The sequence below is a fragment of the Diabrotica virgifera genome, chromosome 6 (assembly GCF_917563875.1).
Source record: "Diabrotica virgifera virgifera chromosome 6, PGI_DIABVI_V3a".
Classification (NCBI taxonomy): Eukaryota; Metazoa; Arthropoda; class Insecta; order Coleoptera; family Chrysomelidae; genus Diabrotica; species Diabrotica virgifera.
The window spans coordinates 12,432,939-12,452,982 of record NC_065448.1 but is presented as its reverse complement, the minus strand read 5'-3'; the positions used below and the strand labels follow the sequence as shown (position 1 = coordinate 12,452,982).

The 20,044-nt window shown below is 35.3% G+C and overlaps 1 protein-coding gene across 1 annotated transcript in view; it reads right to left on the bottom strand.

Moving 5' to 3' along the window:
* The window catches only part of LOC114332199 (dynein axonemal heavy chain 7), a 251,128-nt gene that overhangs the window by 112,609 nt on the left and 118,475 nt on the right, over positions 1 to 20,044 (bottom strand). Inside the window, exons 35-38 of the mRNA XM_028281947.2 lie at positions 16,412 to 16,621; positions 14,814 to 14,986; positions 11,873 to 12,102; positions 8,886 to 9,211 (exon numbers count right to left, since the gene is read on the bottom strand). Coding sequence (XP_028137748.2) covers positions 8,886 to 9,211; positions 11,873 to 12,102; positions 14,814 to 14,986; positions 16,412 to 16,621 — 939 coding nt within the window. The remainder of the gene's footprint in view (positions 1 to 8,885; positions 9,212 to 11,872; positions 12,103 to 14,813; positions 14,987 to 16,411; positions 16,622 to 20,044) is intronic.

Below are 20,044 nucleotides of genomic sequence, written 5' to 3'. Positions count from 1 at the left end.
GATAAACTTAAGGTAAAGAGAATTCGCCGTGAAACGAAATGAAGAGACGTATTATATTTCAGGGTCTAGGACATTTCGGCGTCGCCGTTTCGGCGTGGCCATTTCGGCGTGGCCGTTTGGGCGTAGAGCCGTTTCGGCGTAGGCCGTTTCGGCGTCGGCCATTTCGGCGTCAGAGATTTTATTTTAGTTGACTAAATACCTACATTGGAGTCTATTAGTAAGACATTATTTTGAAAAAAAATAAAATTAAGCATTTATGTTGACTTTCAATAAATATAAAATATCTCACCGAGAAACAAGTTGCGTAAAGGGCCGGCTTTTGTTGGAATTCTTTATAATAATGGAATTATTTTTGATTTACAAAAGGTTGCAAATATATCGCACAATGCAAAGTAATGGTGAAAATCATATGGATTGGAACCATAAATGAAAATACCTTTTTGTTTATCCTGATTTTGGCATTGACAGACCAATAATAAAATATATCTATTTATTACGGTAGGTGTGACATTCACTGCTTGTTTTTGGCTTGGGCTGATAGAAGATATAATTTGTTCGTCGAGGTATTTCCTAATAATAGTACATTATATACCGCGGGACTGAAGTAGTACATTTAATCCTGAAGGTAAAGTTTATGGCCCGACCGCAGGGAGGGCCATAATTTACCTGAAGTTTTACCTAAGTTTTCGAGGAAATGTTAATAACATTATTATGTGATTTATAGAATTTTGTATTTAAATTTTCGAAGAAACTGCAATAAATATAGGGATAACTATTATTATACTAACTAATGGTAAATATTTTAAAAGCAGATTCCTTTCAAGAAAATATTGTATAATTTAATTTTTTTTTAAAATATACATTCTGCAAATATTTTTGCTTAAAAAAGATATTTTAACAATATTAAAATTCTCCGTCTATATACCATATAATATATGTCTAATTAAAGTTGAAAAATGTCAGTTATCATCTAATTAGCTCTGGGACAATTAAGAGAACAGCAATTATTATTAATATGCATTAATAAAAAATCCAATATAGGTATTTGCAGAATAAAATATAACAAAATGTTTATAAAAGAAATATATTTAGTTTATTTTTCTACTTGACCATTAATGTTAAAATTGTGTGACCAATGAACTCCAATGTATTTAAATAACTATATTAAAAGATTTTTTTCCAAAAAATTGCCTGACCAATAAACCTCAATGTAGGTATTTAGTCAACTAAAATACAATTTCTGACGCCGAAATGGCCGACGCCGAAACGGCCTACGCCGAAACGGCCTACGCCGAAACGGCTCTACGCCCAAACGGCCACGCCGAAATGGCCACGCCGAAACGGCGACGCCGAAACGTCCCATTCCGTATATTTCAGTCTATTCAGACAGCGCCATAAACACCCACACTAGTTTCATTTTCATTAGAAATCATCAGAGAGTGTATAGTAATACTGAGTTATCTAAAATCGTGAGAAGAGACAACAGTGGTTCGTTTATGCGGTGCAAGTGACCTTGAAGTTTTTTGTTAACCTTATTATTTATACTGTATACAGGGTGAGTCACCACTAACGCGACGGAAGATTACAGCGAAATGGTAAAAGATCTGAAAAAAATTTAAATTGTATAGTTTGTAAGTTGATAAAAGCTACATTCTAAAATTATTTTGAAATATACAGGGTGTCTCAATAAATAGCGGCGTATCAAAGTTATATTTTTTCTTACGGAATACCCTGTATTTTATTGAATTTTTTAATTGTCCGCAAAAAATAAGGTATAGTTTCATAAGGCTTCCCTATACCTATGTACAGAGTGTTCTCAATTGTGTTGACTTTCTCTAAAATGTAAAGTTTTAAAAGAATGCTTATTCTCAAGTTATTTACGAAATTATAAAAACATTACTTTTACATCTAAATAGTTGGATATTGGTTGAATGTATTCCATGATTAATTATTACACATTTGTCTACAGGTTGTTCAAAATTTACAATTTCATTAGTGGAGTATTCAATGTGTCCTATGATGCTTATTTTAAATGGAACACTATGTATATTAATAAATAATTATACTAAACAAATTTACCTCTTTCGAATGGTATATGGATGTCCTATAATAGGTATCATAGTTTTTGCGTAATTTACAATTATTTAAATTCTTAATCTGTAAATCGATTTTAAAACAAAAGATGTAGTTAATTAATGTCATTGTATGACATTGTCAGTTTATGACAGTACGGTCTGGTAACTATCAAAACTGTAAACATCGGTGTATGATATTCAAATTTTTTTTTACTTAAAAATGGCTTTGGCAGAGCCAATTACATTCAAATTTAATTGTTCCTAAAAATGAATAATCACGATATCTATGAAAGAGTAGACATTCTACTTTTCATTGGGGAGTATTTTTAAAATTGTCTCTTAGCTTCTAAAGTTTACGCTTAAAGGTATCCTGATAAAAGACACCCAAAAAAGGACGTTTTTGAGAGATTTCTCGATAGATTCCTTGCTACTGGTAATGTTGCATAGGTACGAAAAGTTAAATAAAAATAAACCATTTATTTTTAATAACGTCAACGAACTTGATGTCCTGCTTTCTGTTACGGAAAACCCAAATACTAGTACGTGAAAAATATCGAGTCAATTGGAAATCAGTCAAACGAGTGTATGTAGAATACATAAGAAAAACCACTATCATCCGTATAAAACTACACCAACATTAGACAGAACAGGAACGTTTAACTTTTCGTTTGTAGACTTAAGAATTTGGAGAAGATCCTGATTTTTTTTTAAGAATGTATTGTGTAGGTGCAGACAAATCTACCTACTTTTCATAATAATCGTCTAGTTAATAGACATAGCTTTCATTTTATTATGATACAGTAAACAAACATTTTACTGTTGATCACCAACACCGATGAAGTGTTAATGTTTGGGGCAGTATTCTGAGCGAGTACGTTATCGATCCATATTTTTTTGAAAAATCTGAATAGAGCATCTTTTTTAAATTTCCCAAAGTTTTTTGGATCCTTCTTAAAACCTTCCACTTAGCGTGCGAACAAACATGTGGCTCCAATTGGACGGATCTCCTGCTTACTTTTGACGTGATGTTAAGAACAACCTCAACATAAAATTTAGAAATAAATGGATAGATAGATTCGGTCCACATATTTGGCCACGACCTAGGTCACCAGGATTGACCAAGATGAATTTTTGTAAATGGGGTTATATTAAAAATATTTTAAATGCTACACTTCCTACCCTACTACTTCAGATATCATTTTTATGGAATTAAGAATTTCGAACGCTTTTGCGTCTATAACACCAGTTATGTTAAATAATGTAAACAAATCATTTAAGCCGCTTGGCCGCTTGTTGTATAAACATTTTGAACGTGTATTACATAACTGATAATTTTTTACTTATAGGAAGTTGTGGTTCATTTTGTATTTAGTTATTTTCTTAATATTATTACTTAATAACAAAAAAAATTATTTTACAAATCAGCAAATAAAAATATATCTACATATTTATTTACAACTACACTCTATAACAACTATGCCAAGATGATGGGTTTAAAAATCGAGAGTGACTATAAATATTTTTATATCGATGTACCGTTTAAGAAAATTGTAAATTACGCAAAAACTATGACTCCTAGTTATAGAACATATACCATATACCATTCGAAAGAGGAACAACCTGTGTTTAGTATAATCCTTGATTAATATACACGGTGTTCTAATGAAATAACCATCATATTATGCTACATTGAATAATCCAATAATGAAACTGTACATTTTGAACACCCTGTAAACAAATGTGTAATAATCAAGCATGGAATGCATTAATTATAAGATAGTTACTAGACCGTTTTGTCATAAAATGACAATGTCATACAATGACATTAATTAACTTCATCTTTTGTTTTAAAATCGATTTAGAGATTAAGAATTTAAATAATTGTAAATTACGCAAAGACTATTATACCTAGTATAGGACATCCATATACCATTCGAAAGAGGTAAATTTGTTTAGTATAATTATTTTTTAATATACATGGTGTTCCATTTAAAATAAGCATCATATGACACATTGAATACTCCACTAATGAAACTGTAAATTTTGAAAACCCTGTAGACAAATGTGTAATAATTAATCATGGAACACATTGTGTTCTATAAGAAAAAATATAACTTTGATACGTCGCCATTTATTGGGACACCCTGTATATTTCAAAATAATTTTAAAATGTAGCTTTTATCAACTTACAACCTACTAATTTAAAAAATTTTTCAAATCTTTTACCATTTCGCTGTAATCTTCCGTCGCGTTAGTGGTGACTCACCCTGTATATGGTTATCTCTAAACAAACTGAAACAAACCGAACGTCCTAGTATCGAATCACGACAAAATAACTTGATATGGATGTTGTAGCGACAACTGCCTAAAACAATTCGAAGATTTATTTCCGGAGAAATAAAACTTTTATTGACACCAAGTTTCTGGTTGCGCCTTGGTGGTTTCTATTACTTGCAAACCAAGCGAATGTTGAAATAAAGAAGACATGGGGAGATTTATAATTTGCAATTTGCGCCTCACTTCCAGTCTATTCAACGTGACAAAATTCCAACGAAAACATGGTCTCGATTCTCAGTTAGGAGTAAAACTAGTACAAAAGAATTCGCCGTGAAATGAAATGAAGAGAGGTATTATATTTCAGTTTGTTCAGAGAGCGCCATTTTGTCGTGATTCTATACTAGGAGGCTCGGTTTGATTCAGTTTGTTCAGGGATAACCGAATATACACTCTCTGATGATTTCTAATGACAATTAAACTAGTGTGGGTGTTTATGGCGCTGTCTGAACAAACTGAAATCTAAAAGTTCTCGTTGGAACTTTATTGCGCTGAGCAGATGGGACGTGAATTGTAAATTGTAGAATTCCCTCATCTTCCTTAGTCTCAGCATCCGTATGGCTTGCAAATTGTAGAAGCCTCGGAGGTGTAACCAGAGAAGGTTCCCATGGTATTCATTCTGATAGCGTGTAGAATAGCATTATGTTGTTTTATATGCCATTACAGTGAAAACTTAGTCTTTTTGCTAGCAGTTGCCGCTAGGGCATCTATGCCATTTCGTTCGTTGCAATCCGGGACTGCACGCTGGAGTTTGTTTTGGTTGGATCGGAGAGAGCAGCATATGTGCCTCCTAATGAGAGACTAATAAGTTTCGAAACCGGTAGAGGTGCTTGCTGCACTCTCTGATTGGACTAGAATATGGTTCGGGTGTATTTTCGTTTTGCAACGAAATTGAAAATGGTTATTCATTTTTGATTTACATTTACTCTGATTGGAGTACGAAGGGAACCATTCTCGTTGGAACTTTACCGCGCTGAGCAGATGGGACGTGAATTGTAAATTATAGAATTTCCTCATCTTCCTTAGTCTCAGCATCCGTATGGCTTGCAAATTGTAGAAGTCTCGGAGGTGTAACCAGAGAAGGTTCCCATTGTTTTCATTCTGGTGGGATGTGGAATAGCATTATGTTGTTTTATATGCCATTAGAGTGAAAACTTAGTCTTTTTGAAATATAATACTTCTCTTGATTTCGTTTCACGGTGAATTCTTTTGTATTAGTTTTACTCTTAACTGAGTATCGAGACCATGTAGAACTTTGTCACATTGAATAGACCGGGAATTGAGGTGCCAAATTATAGACCTCATCCCGTCTTCTTTAATTTGACGTTCGCTTGGTGTGGAAGTAATAGAAACCACGAACTCATAATCAGAAACTTGGTATCGTTAGAAGATGGAAAGGTAATTTAATCTTGTTCCGAATATATCTACTTGGGGATAAAGATCTAAAGAAATACACGAACTGAAACATAAATTTAAGAACGAATTATAAAAAGGAAAAAATAATTGACACACTGAGTTCATTACTTTGGTCAAAAATTCTCACTAGATTGAAAAATATACAGCTGTAACGATTGGTCCAGATGAAGTTCACAGAAAGATGGGTGTACCAATCGAACTTTGACTGTATTGGAAGAAACTAGTCATTTTATTTTAATGAAATGAAAAATCAAGGTATATCGCCAAAACTAATCAGATTAACCAAACATGACTATGGATGAAGCCTGAGCTATAATAACAACAGAAGAAGATAGTACAACATAATTGCAATAGAAACAGGAGTGCAACAAGGTAATTCCCCGTCGACCACACCATTCAATATAGTAGAAAAAGGGACAGTCAAGGCTTTTCTAAAAACTAATTACAAAGTTGGTCACAGCTCGAGCAACATCTTGGTTATCCCTTTCTCCACTGCGATAAGGAGGCTTTAACATCAAACAATGAAAAAGAAACAGAACCAGACACAATAGACATGAAACATACCTGAAACCAGTCGATAGTGCAGTAGTTCACTAACGCCGAAACTTCCTAACCCTAGTCCTAAAACTTTTCCCAATGGGACTAATCGTATCAGATGAAGCTGTTCCCTCCCCACATAACAATTTCATGTTCTTAGTAGATTCATAGAACATACTTTTCAGAAAAAGTATATACTGAGAATATGCGTAATTACCATTGCGAATGTGCAGAGCACATACTGAGTATATACTACATTACAGTACTTAAACGTTCTATGTATATACTTAGAATGTACTACCGCACTTCTTTTCAGTATATACCAAGAATGTTCTTTTTAGAACATTCCAAGGACGTGCTATAAACCTTCTATGTGTATACTTAGAACATACTACCGCACATCTTTTTAGTTTATACCAAGAAGGTACTTTTTAGAATATTCCAAGGAAGTGCTATAAACCTTCTATCTATATACTTAGAACGTATACCTACTACCGCACATCTTTGTATGGGAAGAATATATATTTTTAAGAATATTCTAAGAAAGTGCTATATTGCTTAGAAGTATGTTTTCAGCATCACCTAATCTCATCTTAGGTTCTACTGGTTCTACCAAATACTTATTATATTTACATATTTTAATTGCAAATGAGAATGTAGTTAGTACCTACATTCTACAATATTACTTAAAAAGTAAGTACATATTTATAAATTTTAGTCATTTATATAAATCATTATATATTTAGCTAAACTAAACTATGCATAAGTAACTAAAATTTATATAATACTTATATGTACTTACCTATTTAATGAGTTACCAAAATAGATTATATTTTATGTATTTTGAAGCACCGCAAACAAAATAAGGATATTACAATAAAGATATTGTATGTATGTTCTTTAGTCCTAATACTACATCATTCGTCTTCATCCTCAACACTGCATAGATCCATAGATGATGATGATACAAATAACAAATAATGAAATAATGCCTGTTTTCTTGTTCATATTTTACGGTTTTTTCCTATCCCTGATCCATTCAAGTAAGAAATGGTCAGATGGGGGATATGAATGTATGTATTGTGGAATAACATCGGTGGTCAGTGTTGCCAAACGGAGAGAAATTTCCCTTATTGCGGGAATTTTCAACATAAAAGGTGATAAAAGGAAAAAGTTAACTCAAAAGGTAACTTATCCATTCCAAATTGTAAAATATTAAGAAAAAATCAAAATATTTGAAAATAATTAAACATATCTTCTCAGATTTTGTAAACAGGAGGGAAGTTTTTTTTATAAAAGTGGGAATTTTTAAGGTAAGTTGACGGAAAAAGCTTACTCGACGGTTGGCAACGCCAAAGCCTTTGGTTGTGCAGTTTGGCACGTTTTGGTTCTGCGAAATGTACCTAAATTCAAATTCCAAGGATATAAAAATACTCATGATTCATGATAAACTCGAAATGGTAAAGTCATTTCAATTATGAAAACGAATTTTTAATAGTATCTATGTAAACGTTAATACAATTAATGTTTAAACTTTTTTACCATACAACAATTTTGAAATGAAATTCGTCCAATACTACCTACATACATAAATTTTATTAATTATTCTAAAATATAACGAAGTTGATAAACTTCCTATACTATACATACATATTATTTTTAAGATATTTTAAAAGTACTTATAAGTATGTGTTAAGAATGTACTTATAAGTATGTGCTAAGAATATTCGATAAAGGTATATTCTAAGAATAAACTTTTACGAATATTCCGAGTTACTACGTACACGAATGTACTCAGTATATTCGGTACGAGAATATACTTTAAAGTATATGCAAAGAACATGAAATTTAGAATGTTTTTTAAGGTACATGCTATGCTTGTACTACGCATATATTAAACAGAATATACTCCGACGAATGTTGGTAGTATATGCTTAAAACATGATACGAACATCATTGTTATGTGGGTCACAATTTGAACAAAGAAGTTGAACAGTGCCGGTGCTACAACCTACAGTACTATATAGTAGTGAGTGCTGGGTTCTGAATAAGAAAGAAGAAAATGCATTGAAAAGATGGGAACGGAGCGTGCTGAGAAAGATTTTCGGTGGTGTGAAATTGGGAGAGAACGAATGGAGAAGACGGACGAATACGGAAGTTCAAGAACTGTTTGGGAAGCCAGTAATGAGTCATGTGGTTAAAATTAGAAGACTTCGCTGGCTGGGACATGTAGAAAGGATGTCAGGCCACCGATGGGCGAAGAGTATATTGTTAAGAGGCGAGCGAAAAGAAGGAGGGGTCAACCGCGAGAAAAGTGGGTGGAGGCTGCCCTGGAGTGGAGAAAGACCGTTAAAAAATTTGAAGCTATGGGCTTCTAAGTCCTGCAGTGCTGTTATATATAATTACAAAGTTAGTCACAGCTTGAGCAACATCTTAGTTACCCCTTTATCCTATGTGGTAAGGAGGCTTCAACAGAAAAAATGAAAAAGCAACATAACCAGACACAATAAACATGAAACATACCTGAAACCAGTCGATAGTGCAGCAGTTCACTAATGCCGGAAACTTCCTAACCCTTGTCCTAAAGCTTTCCCCAATCGGACTCATCGTAAGTATCAAATGGAGCTGTTCCCTCACAATTTGAACAAAGAAGTTGAACAGGGCTGGTGGGCTTCCGTCCGTCTGCATAGACTTGTCCCGCTGTCTGTCGAGTTGCCGCATTTTTTCGCACAGTTCCACTTTCTCTTCGGATGTGAAGATGTTGGGTACTTCACCGGAGTTCATCAAGTTGCTGACGTCTTCCAGGAAGGATTCTTCTTTGATTTGTGTGTCAGAAAATAGGAAAACACCTGAAAAATACGATTAATTTCAGACCTGTACAGGGTGTTTGGTAAAGATTGGGCCATAGCTTAACCTTATATTCCTGAGGTTAAAATAGGTCGATTTAGGGCCGGTTGTTCGAAGGCTAATCAAGAAGTTGAATATAATTAAGTCCCCTTAACAACCATCAAATAACAACACCCCACATTCGTACGTCAATCAGTTGATTGCAATCAATTATGTTAATTATCATTATGACAATTAACATAATTGATTCATTAATTAATTATTAATTATTAATTAACATAACAATTATTAACATAATTGGTTAATAAATCTCATAATTGTAATCAATTATGTTTTCAGCAACCCAAATAAGGTTGACATTGACAGTTGGTGACAGTAATTAAATATTTGATAATGATCAGTTGATTCCATTTTTAATTAGCGTTCGAACAACCGGCCCTTAGCTAACTTAACTTAGTACAAAAGTTGATAATAACTGAAATACAGGGTGTCAAACTTAAACTTGTATTTTATTTATTTTTGAATATTTCCTGACATGCATGGGAAAACAACACATGGGTAAGTGGTGCCGGTACTGTCCACCCTACTAAATTATATTAAACAAAAGCTTCTGGCTACTACCAGAGGCGTACGACGGGGGAACATGAATGGTTGACCCTTTCCAAATTCTACGCCACTGGCGGAATTGCTATTTTAGTGCAATTTTTTAATTCTCCCATACTTTCTACGTAAATAACATAGTCTTTATTCGTAACGATAAAGCCATTAGTTTTCGAGATATTTGAAGCTCAAAACGAAGGAGCATAATACATTAATCAAAATAAGTGTGCCTTTTCATTTTTAACTTCAAATATCTCGAAAACTAATGACTTTATCGTTACGAGTGAGGATTAAGTTATTTACATAGAGAGTATTGTAGAATCTAAAAATTATGCTAAAGTAGCAGTTTCATCAGTGGCGCAGAATTTGGGACGGGTCAACCATCCACTTCCCCCTGTCGTACGCCTCTGGTAGTAGCCAGAAACGATTACTTAACATAATTTAGTAGGATGTACAGTACCTTCACTTACCGGGCATACATAGTTCTTAAAGATTTAAATAAAGAATAAATTAATTTAAGAAAAATTAATACTTTAAAATAATTTTACATATCCATGTCATACTTGGCAGAAAGTGTAGGCACTGTACAGCCTAATAAATTATGTTAAATAATCGTTTCTGGCCACTACCAAAGGCGTACGACAGGGGAAAGTGAATGGTTGACCCTTCCCAAATTCTATGCCACTGATGAAACTGCTATTTTAGCATAATTTTTAGATTCTCCAATACTTTCTATGCAAATAATATACTCTTCATTTAACGATACGGTCATTAGTTTTCGAGATATTTGAAGTTAAAAATGAAAAGGCACACTTATTTTGATTAATTATGCTCCTTCGTTTTTAGCTTCAAATATCTCGAAAACTAATGGTTTTATTGTTACGAATGAAGGGTATGTTATTTACATAGAATGTATTGAAGAATCAAAAAATTGCACTAAAATAGCAATTCCACCAGTGGCGTAGAATTAGGTAAGGGTCAACCATTCACGCTCCCCCGTCGTACGCCTCTGGTAGTAGCCAGAAACGTCTGTTTAACATAATTTAGTAGGGTATACAGTACCAGCACCACTTACCAAATTTCGTGTCGTTGTCAAATGCCTGTCAGGAAATATTCAAAAATAAATAAAATAAAAGTTTAATTTTGACACCCTGTATTTCGGATATTATCAACTTTTGTACTAAGGTAAGTTAGCTTAAATCTACCTATTTTAACCTCAGGAATCTAAGGTTAAGCTATGGCCCATTCTTTACCAAACACCCTGTATATAGGAAAAGTCAAACAATAAGGAATGCAAGTATTTTCTTTTTGTTGCCATAATTCTAAATTTAAAAAAATATATAGTCAATAATCAGATTCTTTTGACATGCCATTCCTATTACAGCGAGCATTTCATTGGCTAGAATTAGTGACGAGTTTATATGACGTCATTATTATATTTGGTGAGATTGTAAATGGTAACTGACGTCTGTCATAATATTGAAGGTTAAATATAATGTCGTTAATATAATGGTTAAAAAAATTAAAAATAATTCGTGGAAGAACAATGGAAAAATATCAAAAATACTGTGCATCGAGTTTCACAAATTAATCTGGGTTATGGTTTGTTTAGTAGTAAATAGTTGACTTCAATTAGTGCGGTCGTAAATATTATTAAATTTATCTGACCTGGCCCACTGTTAAGACCCACCCGGAGCGATAAGCAACCGAGATAGACAGAGTTGGTCTTTTGACAATTAACACTGACTAGACGGTACCTACTCCTATAATAAAGCAAAGAATCCACAAAAGTTACAATAATTACGACGACAAAAACAAAAAAACGGATGTAAAATATTTTGCTTTGCCTTATATACCCGAAATTAATGTTTTCAAATGAGTTTTAAAATAAATTAAATATATTTTAATTGCTAAGATTATAGAAAAACAAACATTGAAACATATTTAAATTTTACCTGAAACCGGGCCTTTTATACTATTGAAGTACCAGTACAAGTATTGACCATTGAATTCAACCATTTACTGCTAAACGTAAACGTACCATACAAAAGATTGACACTTACAGTGTAGATCTGTGGAACTCGTTCTTCTCAGAATAGCCTTCACATCCTCACGCCATTCATTGATGCCATATTGTCTAGTAATTTCGACTTGGAACAAATCGTACTCAGCAATATGAGCCGCTAAGCGCGTCAAAGATTGTCTTCCTGATCCGCCTACGCCAACGCATAAGCCGTGGCTTCTGGGTGATTTCAGGATCCTACATATTTTTGATAAGTGCTCAATAGCGAATCTGAAACGAAATAAACCAACTAATAGATTGTGGTAGTCCCTGATACCAGGGAAGGCGAAGCAAAGATATATATATAAAATAGCCAAACAGAGAGCAAAGAAAGCAAGAGATTTTAATCAGATTAGATGTATCCTAGTTGAAAATAATAAAATACTAATTCACGAAAAGGATGTCAATAAGAGATAGAGAAAGTATTTTGACAGTTTATTAAAAAATGAAGAATTTGACAGACAGCCTGTGGAGTCAACGGAGACAGTAACAGCAATGGTTACCAGAATTACAAACGGGGAAGTGGCTCAAGCGCTTCATAAAATAAAGAAAGGAAAAGCAGTCGGACCAGATGATATTCCTGGGGGAATATGGAGAGCATTGGGAGAGACATGAATAAGTTAGCTAGCAGGTCTATTTAATAGAATTATAGAAGTTGGACAAATGCCAGACGAATGGAGAAGCAGTATTTTAGTACCTGTCTACAAAAACTAGGGAGACATACAACAATGTACAAACTACAGGGCTATAAAACTACTTAGCCACACCATAAAAATATGGGAGAGAGTATTTGATAGACGGATACGCGAAGAAACCGAAATATCCGATTATCAATTTGGCTTTATGAAGGGCAGATCAACAACAGATGCAATTTTCATTGTAAGGCAACTGATGGAAAAATACAGGAATAAAGAGATCAACGCTCATATGGTATTCATTGATCTTGAGAAAGTATATGATAGAGTTCCTCGAGAGATTCTGCGGTAGGCACTCAATAAGAAAGGAGTCCCTGGCGAATATGTAAAGATTGTGAGAGATATGTATGAGGGAGTAACGACTAGTGTTAGGACAGGTATGGGAGAGACTGATAAATTTTAGGTGAAAGTAGGATTGCACCAAGGCTCGGTGCTTAGTTCTTATTTATTCTCATTAGTTTTGGACCAGATAACAGCGACTACAGGGTAGCTTTCCATGGTGCCTAATGTATGCTGATGATGTAGTGTTAATAGGAAATAGTGAAAGAGACTTAGAACGAAAACTGGAACAGTGGAGACAAGCTCTGGAGGAAAAAGGTTTAAAACTTAGTAGGACAAAGACAGAGTATTTGGAATGTTCATTTAAAGATGGAGTTACTACAAATAAAATGGTATCTTTGGATGGTGAAATGATTGTGAAAAGCAATGGTTTTAAGTACCTGGGATCGGTATTACAGAGTAATGGATAAATAGATGGAGATGCATGCAGTAGAATTAGGGCTGGATGGATGCAGTGGAAAAAAGCGAGTGGTGTGTTGTGTGACAGAAAAATTCTAATGAAGCTGAAGGGAAAATTCTATAAAACAGCCATAAGACCGGCTATGAATGTTGGGCAGTGAAAAAGAAAGAGGAACAACGAATGCATGTGGCGGAAATGAGAATGCTTAGATGGATGAGTGGAGTGACAAAGAAGGATAAAATTAGAAATGAGTATATTAGGGGAAGTCTAAGGGTGGCACCAATTGATGCCAAAATGAGAGAGCATAGGGTAAGACGGTTTGGTCATGTTCAACATCGAGACGTTAATCACCCAATACAAAGAATAGCTGAAGTACAGATTCCTGGAAGGAGTAGGAGAGGAAGACCAAAGAAGACCAAAGAAGACATTCAGTCCAAGAAATGCCAAAAATGCTGCTCTGAAACCAGATTAGAGCTGCTAAGTGAAAAATAAATAGTCCAGTCTAAAAAGATGAGTCTTCTAAAAGAAGACATTTCTCCTTCATGATTAGAAAACTGACAGAAAAATACTTAAAGAATGGACTAGAAATCAACTTTAATAAGACAGAGTACATGGTAACGGGATCGGATGACGCCCCAGATCTCGAAATCTCAGATGCCCAAAAAATTAAGAGCACCAACAATTCCAAGTACCTAGGCTCCACTATCTTCTAGAGACAGCGCTACAACTGATGATATAAAGAACAGGCTAGGTCAAACCAGAGACTTCAGAAGACAACTAATGCCTGGTTGCACCAACAAATCTTAAGTATCAGCTTAGCCCAACAGCTTATAGATAGCTATAAGTCTCAGCTTTAAGTCTAATTGACTTTTCTCTATAATTTTCGATTCTAATCGATCCAATCTACGCGGAAATCCATTGAGGCAAGCTGAAAATTGATCTAAGACTCAATGGAATAACGCGTATGCTTCGCAGGCTGAGGTTAAAGCACGTCTTTAGCTTAAGATCTGTTGGTGCAACCAGGCTTAAATGGAGTATTATGGGACACACATATAACAAAGACCACGAAAAAAAGAATCTTTAACACCCTAGTCAGAAGTATTATGACGTATGTAGCAGAAAACTGGGTAGTCAACAAAAAAACCAGAACAAGCCGAATTAGCTACCGAAATGGAGCTTTGGAGAAGATGCAGTAGTGTCACGAGGGCAGACCGAATCCGAAATGAAGAGATAAGAAGAATGTCAGTAGAACAAGATATTCTTATCTACATCGAAGGAAAGCATCTTATATGGTATGGTCATGTCAGAAGGTCTCCACCCGATAGATGGATAATTAGAGTTACTGACTGAAGCCCGATAAAAAGACGTAGACAAGGAAGACTAAGAAAATCGTTACGGGATGAAGTAGATCAAGCTATGGAAAGGAGAAATCTAGAAGAAGGCAGCTGGAACAACAAGGATGAATGGAGAAACCGGGAAACTGTAAAATTAATATTAAAGTGTTTTACCTGAACAACACCAGATTCATAGGCTTTTTGGTCATATTATTAAATTCATTCAGATATCCGTCCACTATAGATGTCAGTTGTTCTAGATCTAAAACTTCCATGTAATGTCTTTGATCTGCTTTTGGATTTGCGAAATCGCAGTACATGAGATTGCGTAGCTCCATTTCACCAACCTCAAAAATAGTAGTGTAGTATATGTAGAATTTTACTTATCTAGCTCATTAAATGACAGCATTTGTCTTAAAAGCTCATTTTATGGCGCACATGGATATGTTCCAAATTTAAACCCAATGTTATGGTAGAGGAGTCCAAGCGGGGATTTTTGCAGTTACTCGAGCGCGTCAGTTTATCATATGGGGAAACCCTGGTACCCTGTAGAAGGGGGGGGGGAATAAATATATCCTCCTTAGAAAAACTCGAAATCGTCAGATTAAGATAAGGTAAGTTAAGTACATGCAAAAGAGTGTATAATATTTCAAAAATCTGACGATTTGAGGGCGTAAGGAAATGGGTGAGTCTCAGTCTTAAATAGGAGCCCCCAGTTTTTATTGCAGATTTGGATTACTTACGTAAAAATAAGTAACTTTTATTCGAAACATTTTTTCGAATTATGGATAGATGGCGTTATAATCTAAAAAAAAAACGATTGTTGGAAATGGAAAATTAAATTAAAAATGGTCCCCACTAAAATGAAAAACTTTACTTGACTTTCTTTGGTTTTAGGACCTACCCTTCACAACCCAATATGTCCCCACCGCGCTCGAGTGACTGCACATTTAGCATACTTTGCTCCCCTACTATTACTAAAGATCATCAGTTAGATGTTGTTTATAAAGTAAATTATAAAGACTCAAATTACGTGGCAAAATATTGGGCAAACACACCAATATCTGTATAGAAGAGTTATTGAACACAAATAGTGTACAAACCAAAAAATTAAACATAACAGTCTTAGCTAAGCATAATATAGAAAATAACCATGTTTTTGACTTTGAAATGAACAGATTTTAGAAGAAAAAAACAGAGCTACAACGAAATATGTATATTGAAGATGATTCACATAAATAAAGATCAAAATAATATCAAAAACAAGACCGATATCAAGATAGATCAACAAGATAGATGTGTGTATCAATAACAAGACCAACATATATCACAACATAAATGTGAATTGTATTTAACACGTTGACGGACATTATGTCAAATGTATAAGCAAGTGTTGTGACACTATATGAATTTTGCAAAGTAGATTAGGGAAATTGCTGAATTTCTATTAGCGCTTATAGTTTATGGAAACAATACGTTTTTTAACATTTTTTGTAAACATCTGGACCACGACCATGGATGTTATGTCACATTTCATATGCATCTGTAGATGTAATGTGACAAAAAATCTACCGAATTTTCTTCATAACTCGTTATTTTAAAAATGTCGTCTATAGACGTTGTGTCAGATTATATAAATAGAAATTAGACGTCTATAGACGTTCTGTCCGTCAACGTGTTAAGTAATATTTAAATAATTAAAGTGCTTATTGAAAATGGCGAAGATAGCCGAAACGTTGAAGCAGTAATAAAGTGCTTTATTTATAATTTACCGGAACATTAGGCCTTTTCAGTCTGATGAACAAATCGTCCAAATCTTCTTCCAAATAATTCGTACACACTTTTCTTAAAGCTAGAAAAATCCATGCTCTATCACCATTGTCTACCAGTCTGTCGTAATATACTCTGAGGACCTCATGCACCCATAAACGTTTTATGGCTAATAGATCCTCCATAGCTTCTGGTACTGACAAAAGTACACCCTAAAAATAAATAAACAATAAATGTATGGATGGATGATGGCTATCTACCTAGAACTAATTCCTAATACTACCTATATACTGTCGCAATTCGCGTTTTGAATTGGCCAGCTTGTAGTCCTGACATGAATCCATAAGAAAATGTATGGCACATTTTAGGAAAAAGATTAACAAGAGGAGACCATTACCAGAAAAGATTCAAGAGCTGATAATAGCGTTGAATGAAGAATGGGAACGTGTACCGCAAAAACAGATTCTTTCGGGTTGCTTATTTCTCTTATTATTATTATTATCCAGATTTAGCCATACGGCTCACACTCCCTCTGAGGGGAAAATTGACTCATCCCAGATACCTACGGTATCAAAAGGATTGAGCTCTGGTGGGACTCTTTCCGTGTTATCGAGCCCTAGGTGACTTGGAATGCAGGTGTATCTCCCAAAAATTTTCTTACAATTCTGGCCGTCGCAAGTAGTACAGCTTTCTGCATGGTCTTATAAATATGTTCATTGAGACCCAGCTTTTTTATGCTTTCGAGGAGGGTCTTCGGAATGACTCCAGTAGTAGACATAACAATAGGTATCGTCTGCGTACTTTGCATTCTCCATTGTCTCCGTATTTGAATTTCCAGATCTCTATACTTGGCGATCTTTTCAGTAAATTTACTACGTAAATTATTGTTGTTAGGTATCGCCACATCAATTAGTGTTGTTTGTCTTGTTAATTTATTAACTAGTACGAGATCTGGTCTATTATGTGCCACTGTTTGGTCTGTGAGCACACTGCGGTCCCAGTATAGCTTGTAGTTGCCATCCTCAAGCATACTCTCAGGAACGTATTGATAATATGGGAGATGGTCCGTTTGGAGAAGTCCCAGCTTGTTAGCTATCTCTTGATGAAGGATTTTTCCCACTGCGTCATGCCGTTCCTTGTATTCAGTTGCAGCAAATGCCTGGCAGCCCCCTGTAATATGTTGGATGGTTTCTTGGGCTTGACATCCATATCGGCATCTGTCGTTTTGAACCTGAGGATCTTTGACGATATATTTCAGGTAATTTCTGGTTGGTATAACCTGATCCTGAATGGCCAGTAATGAACCCTCCGTTTCAGGGAACATCTTTCCTGATGTCAACCAATAGTTCGACGCTATATTGTCGACATAGTCTTGGCTAACTTCATTGGGATGTCGCCCGTGCAGAGGTTTACCCATCAAGGTGCGCAGTTTTTCGTCCTTAGTAAGGTGGTTTATGCGCATTTCTGGTTCCCTCAATTTGACCGGTGTTGTGTCATCTACTGCGCAAATTGCGCGGTGTAGAGTAGATGTCTCAGCCTGCATCTGAAAATAAGTTCTTAAATTAGCAATCTGTTTATCTAATTGCTCACCTATATCCATAAGTCCTCTTCCTCCTAAATACCGGGGTAATGTCGTTCGTTCTACTGCACTTTTAGGGTGGTGTTTTTGTGCCTTTGTGAGGTGTGTTCGTACTTTTCGCTGAAGATTTTCTATATCCGTTTTTGTCCACTTAACAATACCAAATGAATAGCTAAGCGCGGAACAAGCGTAGGTGTTCAGTGCCTTAAACAAATTTTTACTGTTAAGCTGTGAACGAAGTAGCTGTTTTACCCTTCTTATAAACTCAGTAGTTATCTCAGTTTTCATTTGCTTATGGTCAATTTTCCGCGCCTGCTTTACTCCAAGATATTTGTACATATCGTTATCGCCCATGGCCTGGATGTTCTGGCCATTTTGCATATCGAATCTACCGGGCTGTACCTTTCCTCTGACTATATTCAAAACACGGCACTTGTCTAGACCGAACTGCATACTAATATCATTAGAGAATGTTTCTACAGTTTTTAGCATCTCTTCTAGGTGTTCTCGAGTGGAAGCCATTACTTTCAAATCATCCATATACAACAGATGATTGAGCTTCGCTACTACAGTATTATTGCTTTTAATGCTAAAACCTGAGTCAGTGGAGTTTAATAGCTGGGAAAGGGGGTTCAAAGCTAAACAGAACCACAGTGGACTCAACGAGTCTCCTTGAAACAGGCCCCGGTTGATTGCGATATTTTCGGTTTCAATATTTTTTTCACCAGGTATTTGGAGGTGAATTTTAGTCTTCCAATCTCTCATTATATGCCTTAAAAAGGTCACTATGTTATCATCGACTTTGTATATTTTCAAAATATCTATTAGCCATTCATGCGGTACTGAATCAAAGGCCTTTTTATAGTCAATAAAAGCAGTAAAAAGGTTCCTTTTTTTAGTGAATGCCTGGTTAGAAATGACTGAATCGATGATAAGCTGTTCTTTGCAGCCCATGGAACCCTTAGCGCATCCTTTCTGTTGAGGCTCTATGATATCGTTTAGAGCACAGTGTTGGTAGATACGCCGGGTTACACAGGATGTGACCAATTTATACAAAGTTGGAAGACAAGTAATTGGGCGGTACTTGGATGGATCTTGGGTGTTATTTTGATCCTTGGGTATTAAATAAGTAGTTCCCTGAGTTAGAAATGATGGTAATTCCTGCGGATTAGAAATAACATGATTAATTAACGTTGATAAGCACTCATGAATACTCCAAAACTTTTTAAGCCAGAAGTTCTGAACTCCGTCTGGTCCAGGAGATTTCCAGTTATGAAGCTCTTTGATGACATTTGAGACTTCTTCAGTCGTGAATGGTTCGTAGTTAGCAGTGACGTAGTGGTGACAGTTGTGCGTCGTATCTTCTATCCAGCCAGCATTGTTGTTAAAAGCAGCTGGCGTGGAAAGTTGATTTCCCCAAAACTCATGAATTTCTTCTTGGCTTGGGTAAGACTTGTCGACACTTTCTACGGTGGAATTGAGTTTTCGGTAAAACGCCTTCTCAGAGTTCTCAAAAAGTGCATTGTCACATTTTCGGTTGTTACTAACTTTATACCTTCTTAATCGTCCTGAATAGACGGAGAGTTTTTGTTTTAATGTATCCAGACACTGTTGGGCTGTGTTATTTTCTGGATCGTATCTCGAGTGTCTTGCAGTGCTCCGCATTATTTCTTCAGCTCTCTTAATGACTTTTCTACTTGTTACACCTCTTATATATTCTGTGACTTGACCAATATCCCTACGCAGTAATTCAATTTTTCCGAGAAGTCTTTTTTCCCATGGTGCAATTCTGTTACCAGTCCTTCCGTTATTAGTACCCCGTCGTGTTCTGATTTTAACGCCCATTACATTGGCAATTGCTGTTGCTGCACAATAGATTAGCATATGCAGATATTCCAATGTGTGGGCTTCTACGACATAATTGGGTAGGACTTCAGTGTTCACAATTTGTAACAGCGCACCTAGTTTCTTACAAGAGTTTATTCGTGGTAGCGGTGGTCTGCTAAGTGGATTTGTTCCATTAAACTCTTGTAAGGCACGAGCCATTTCGTTTTCT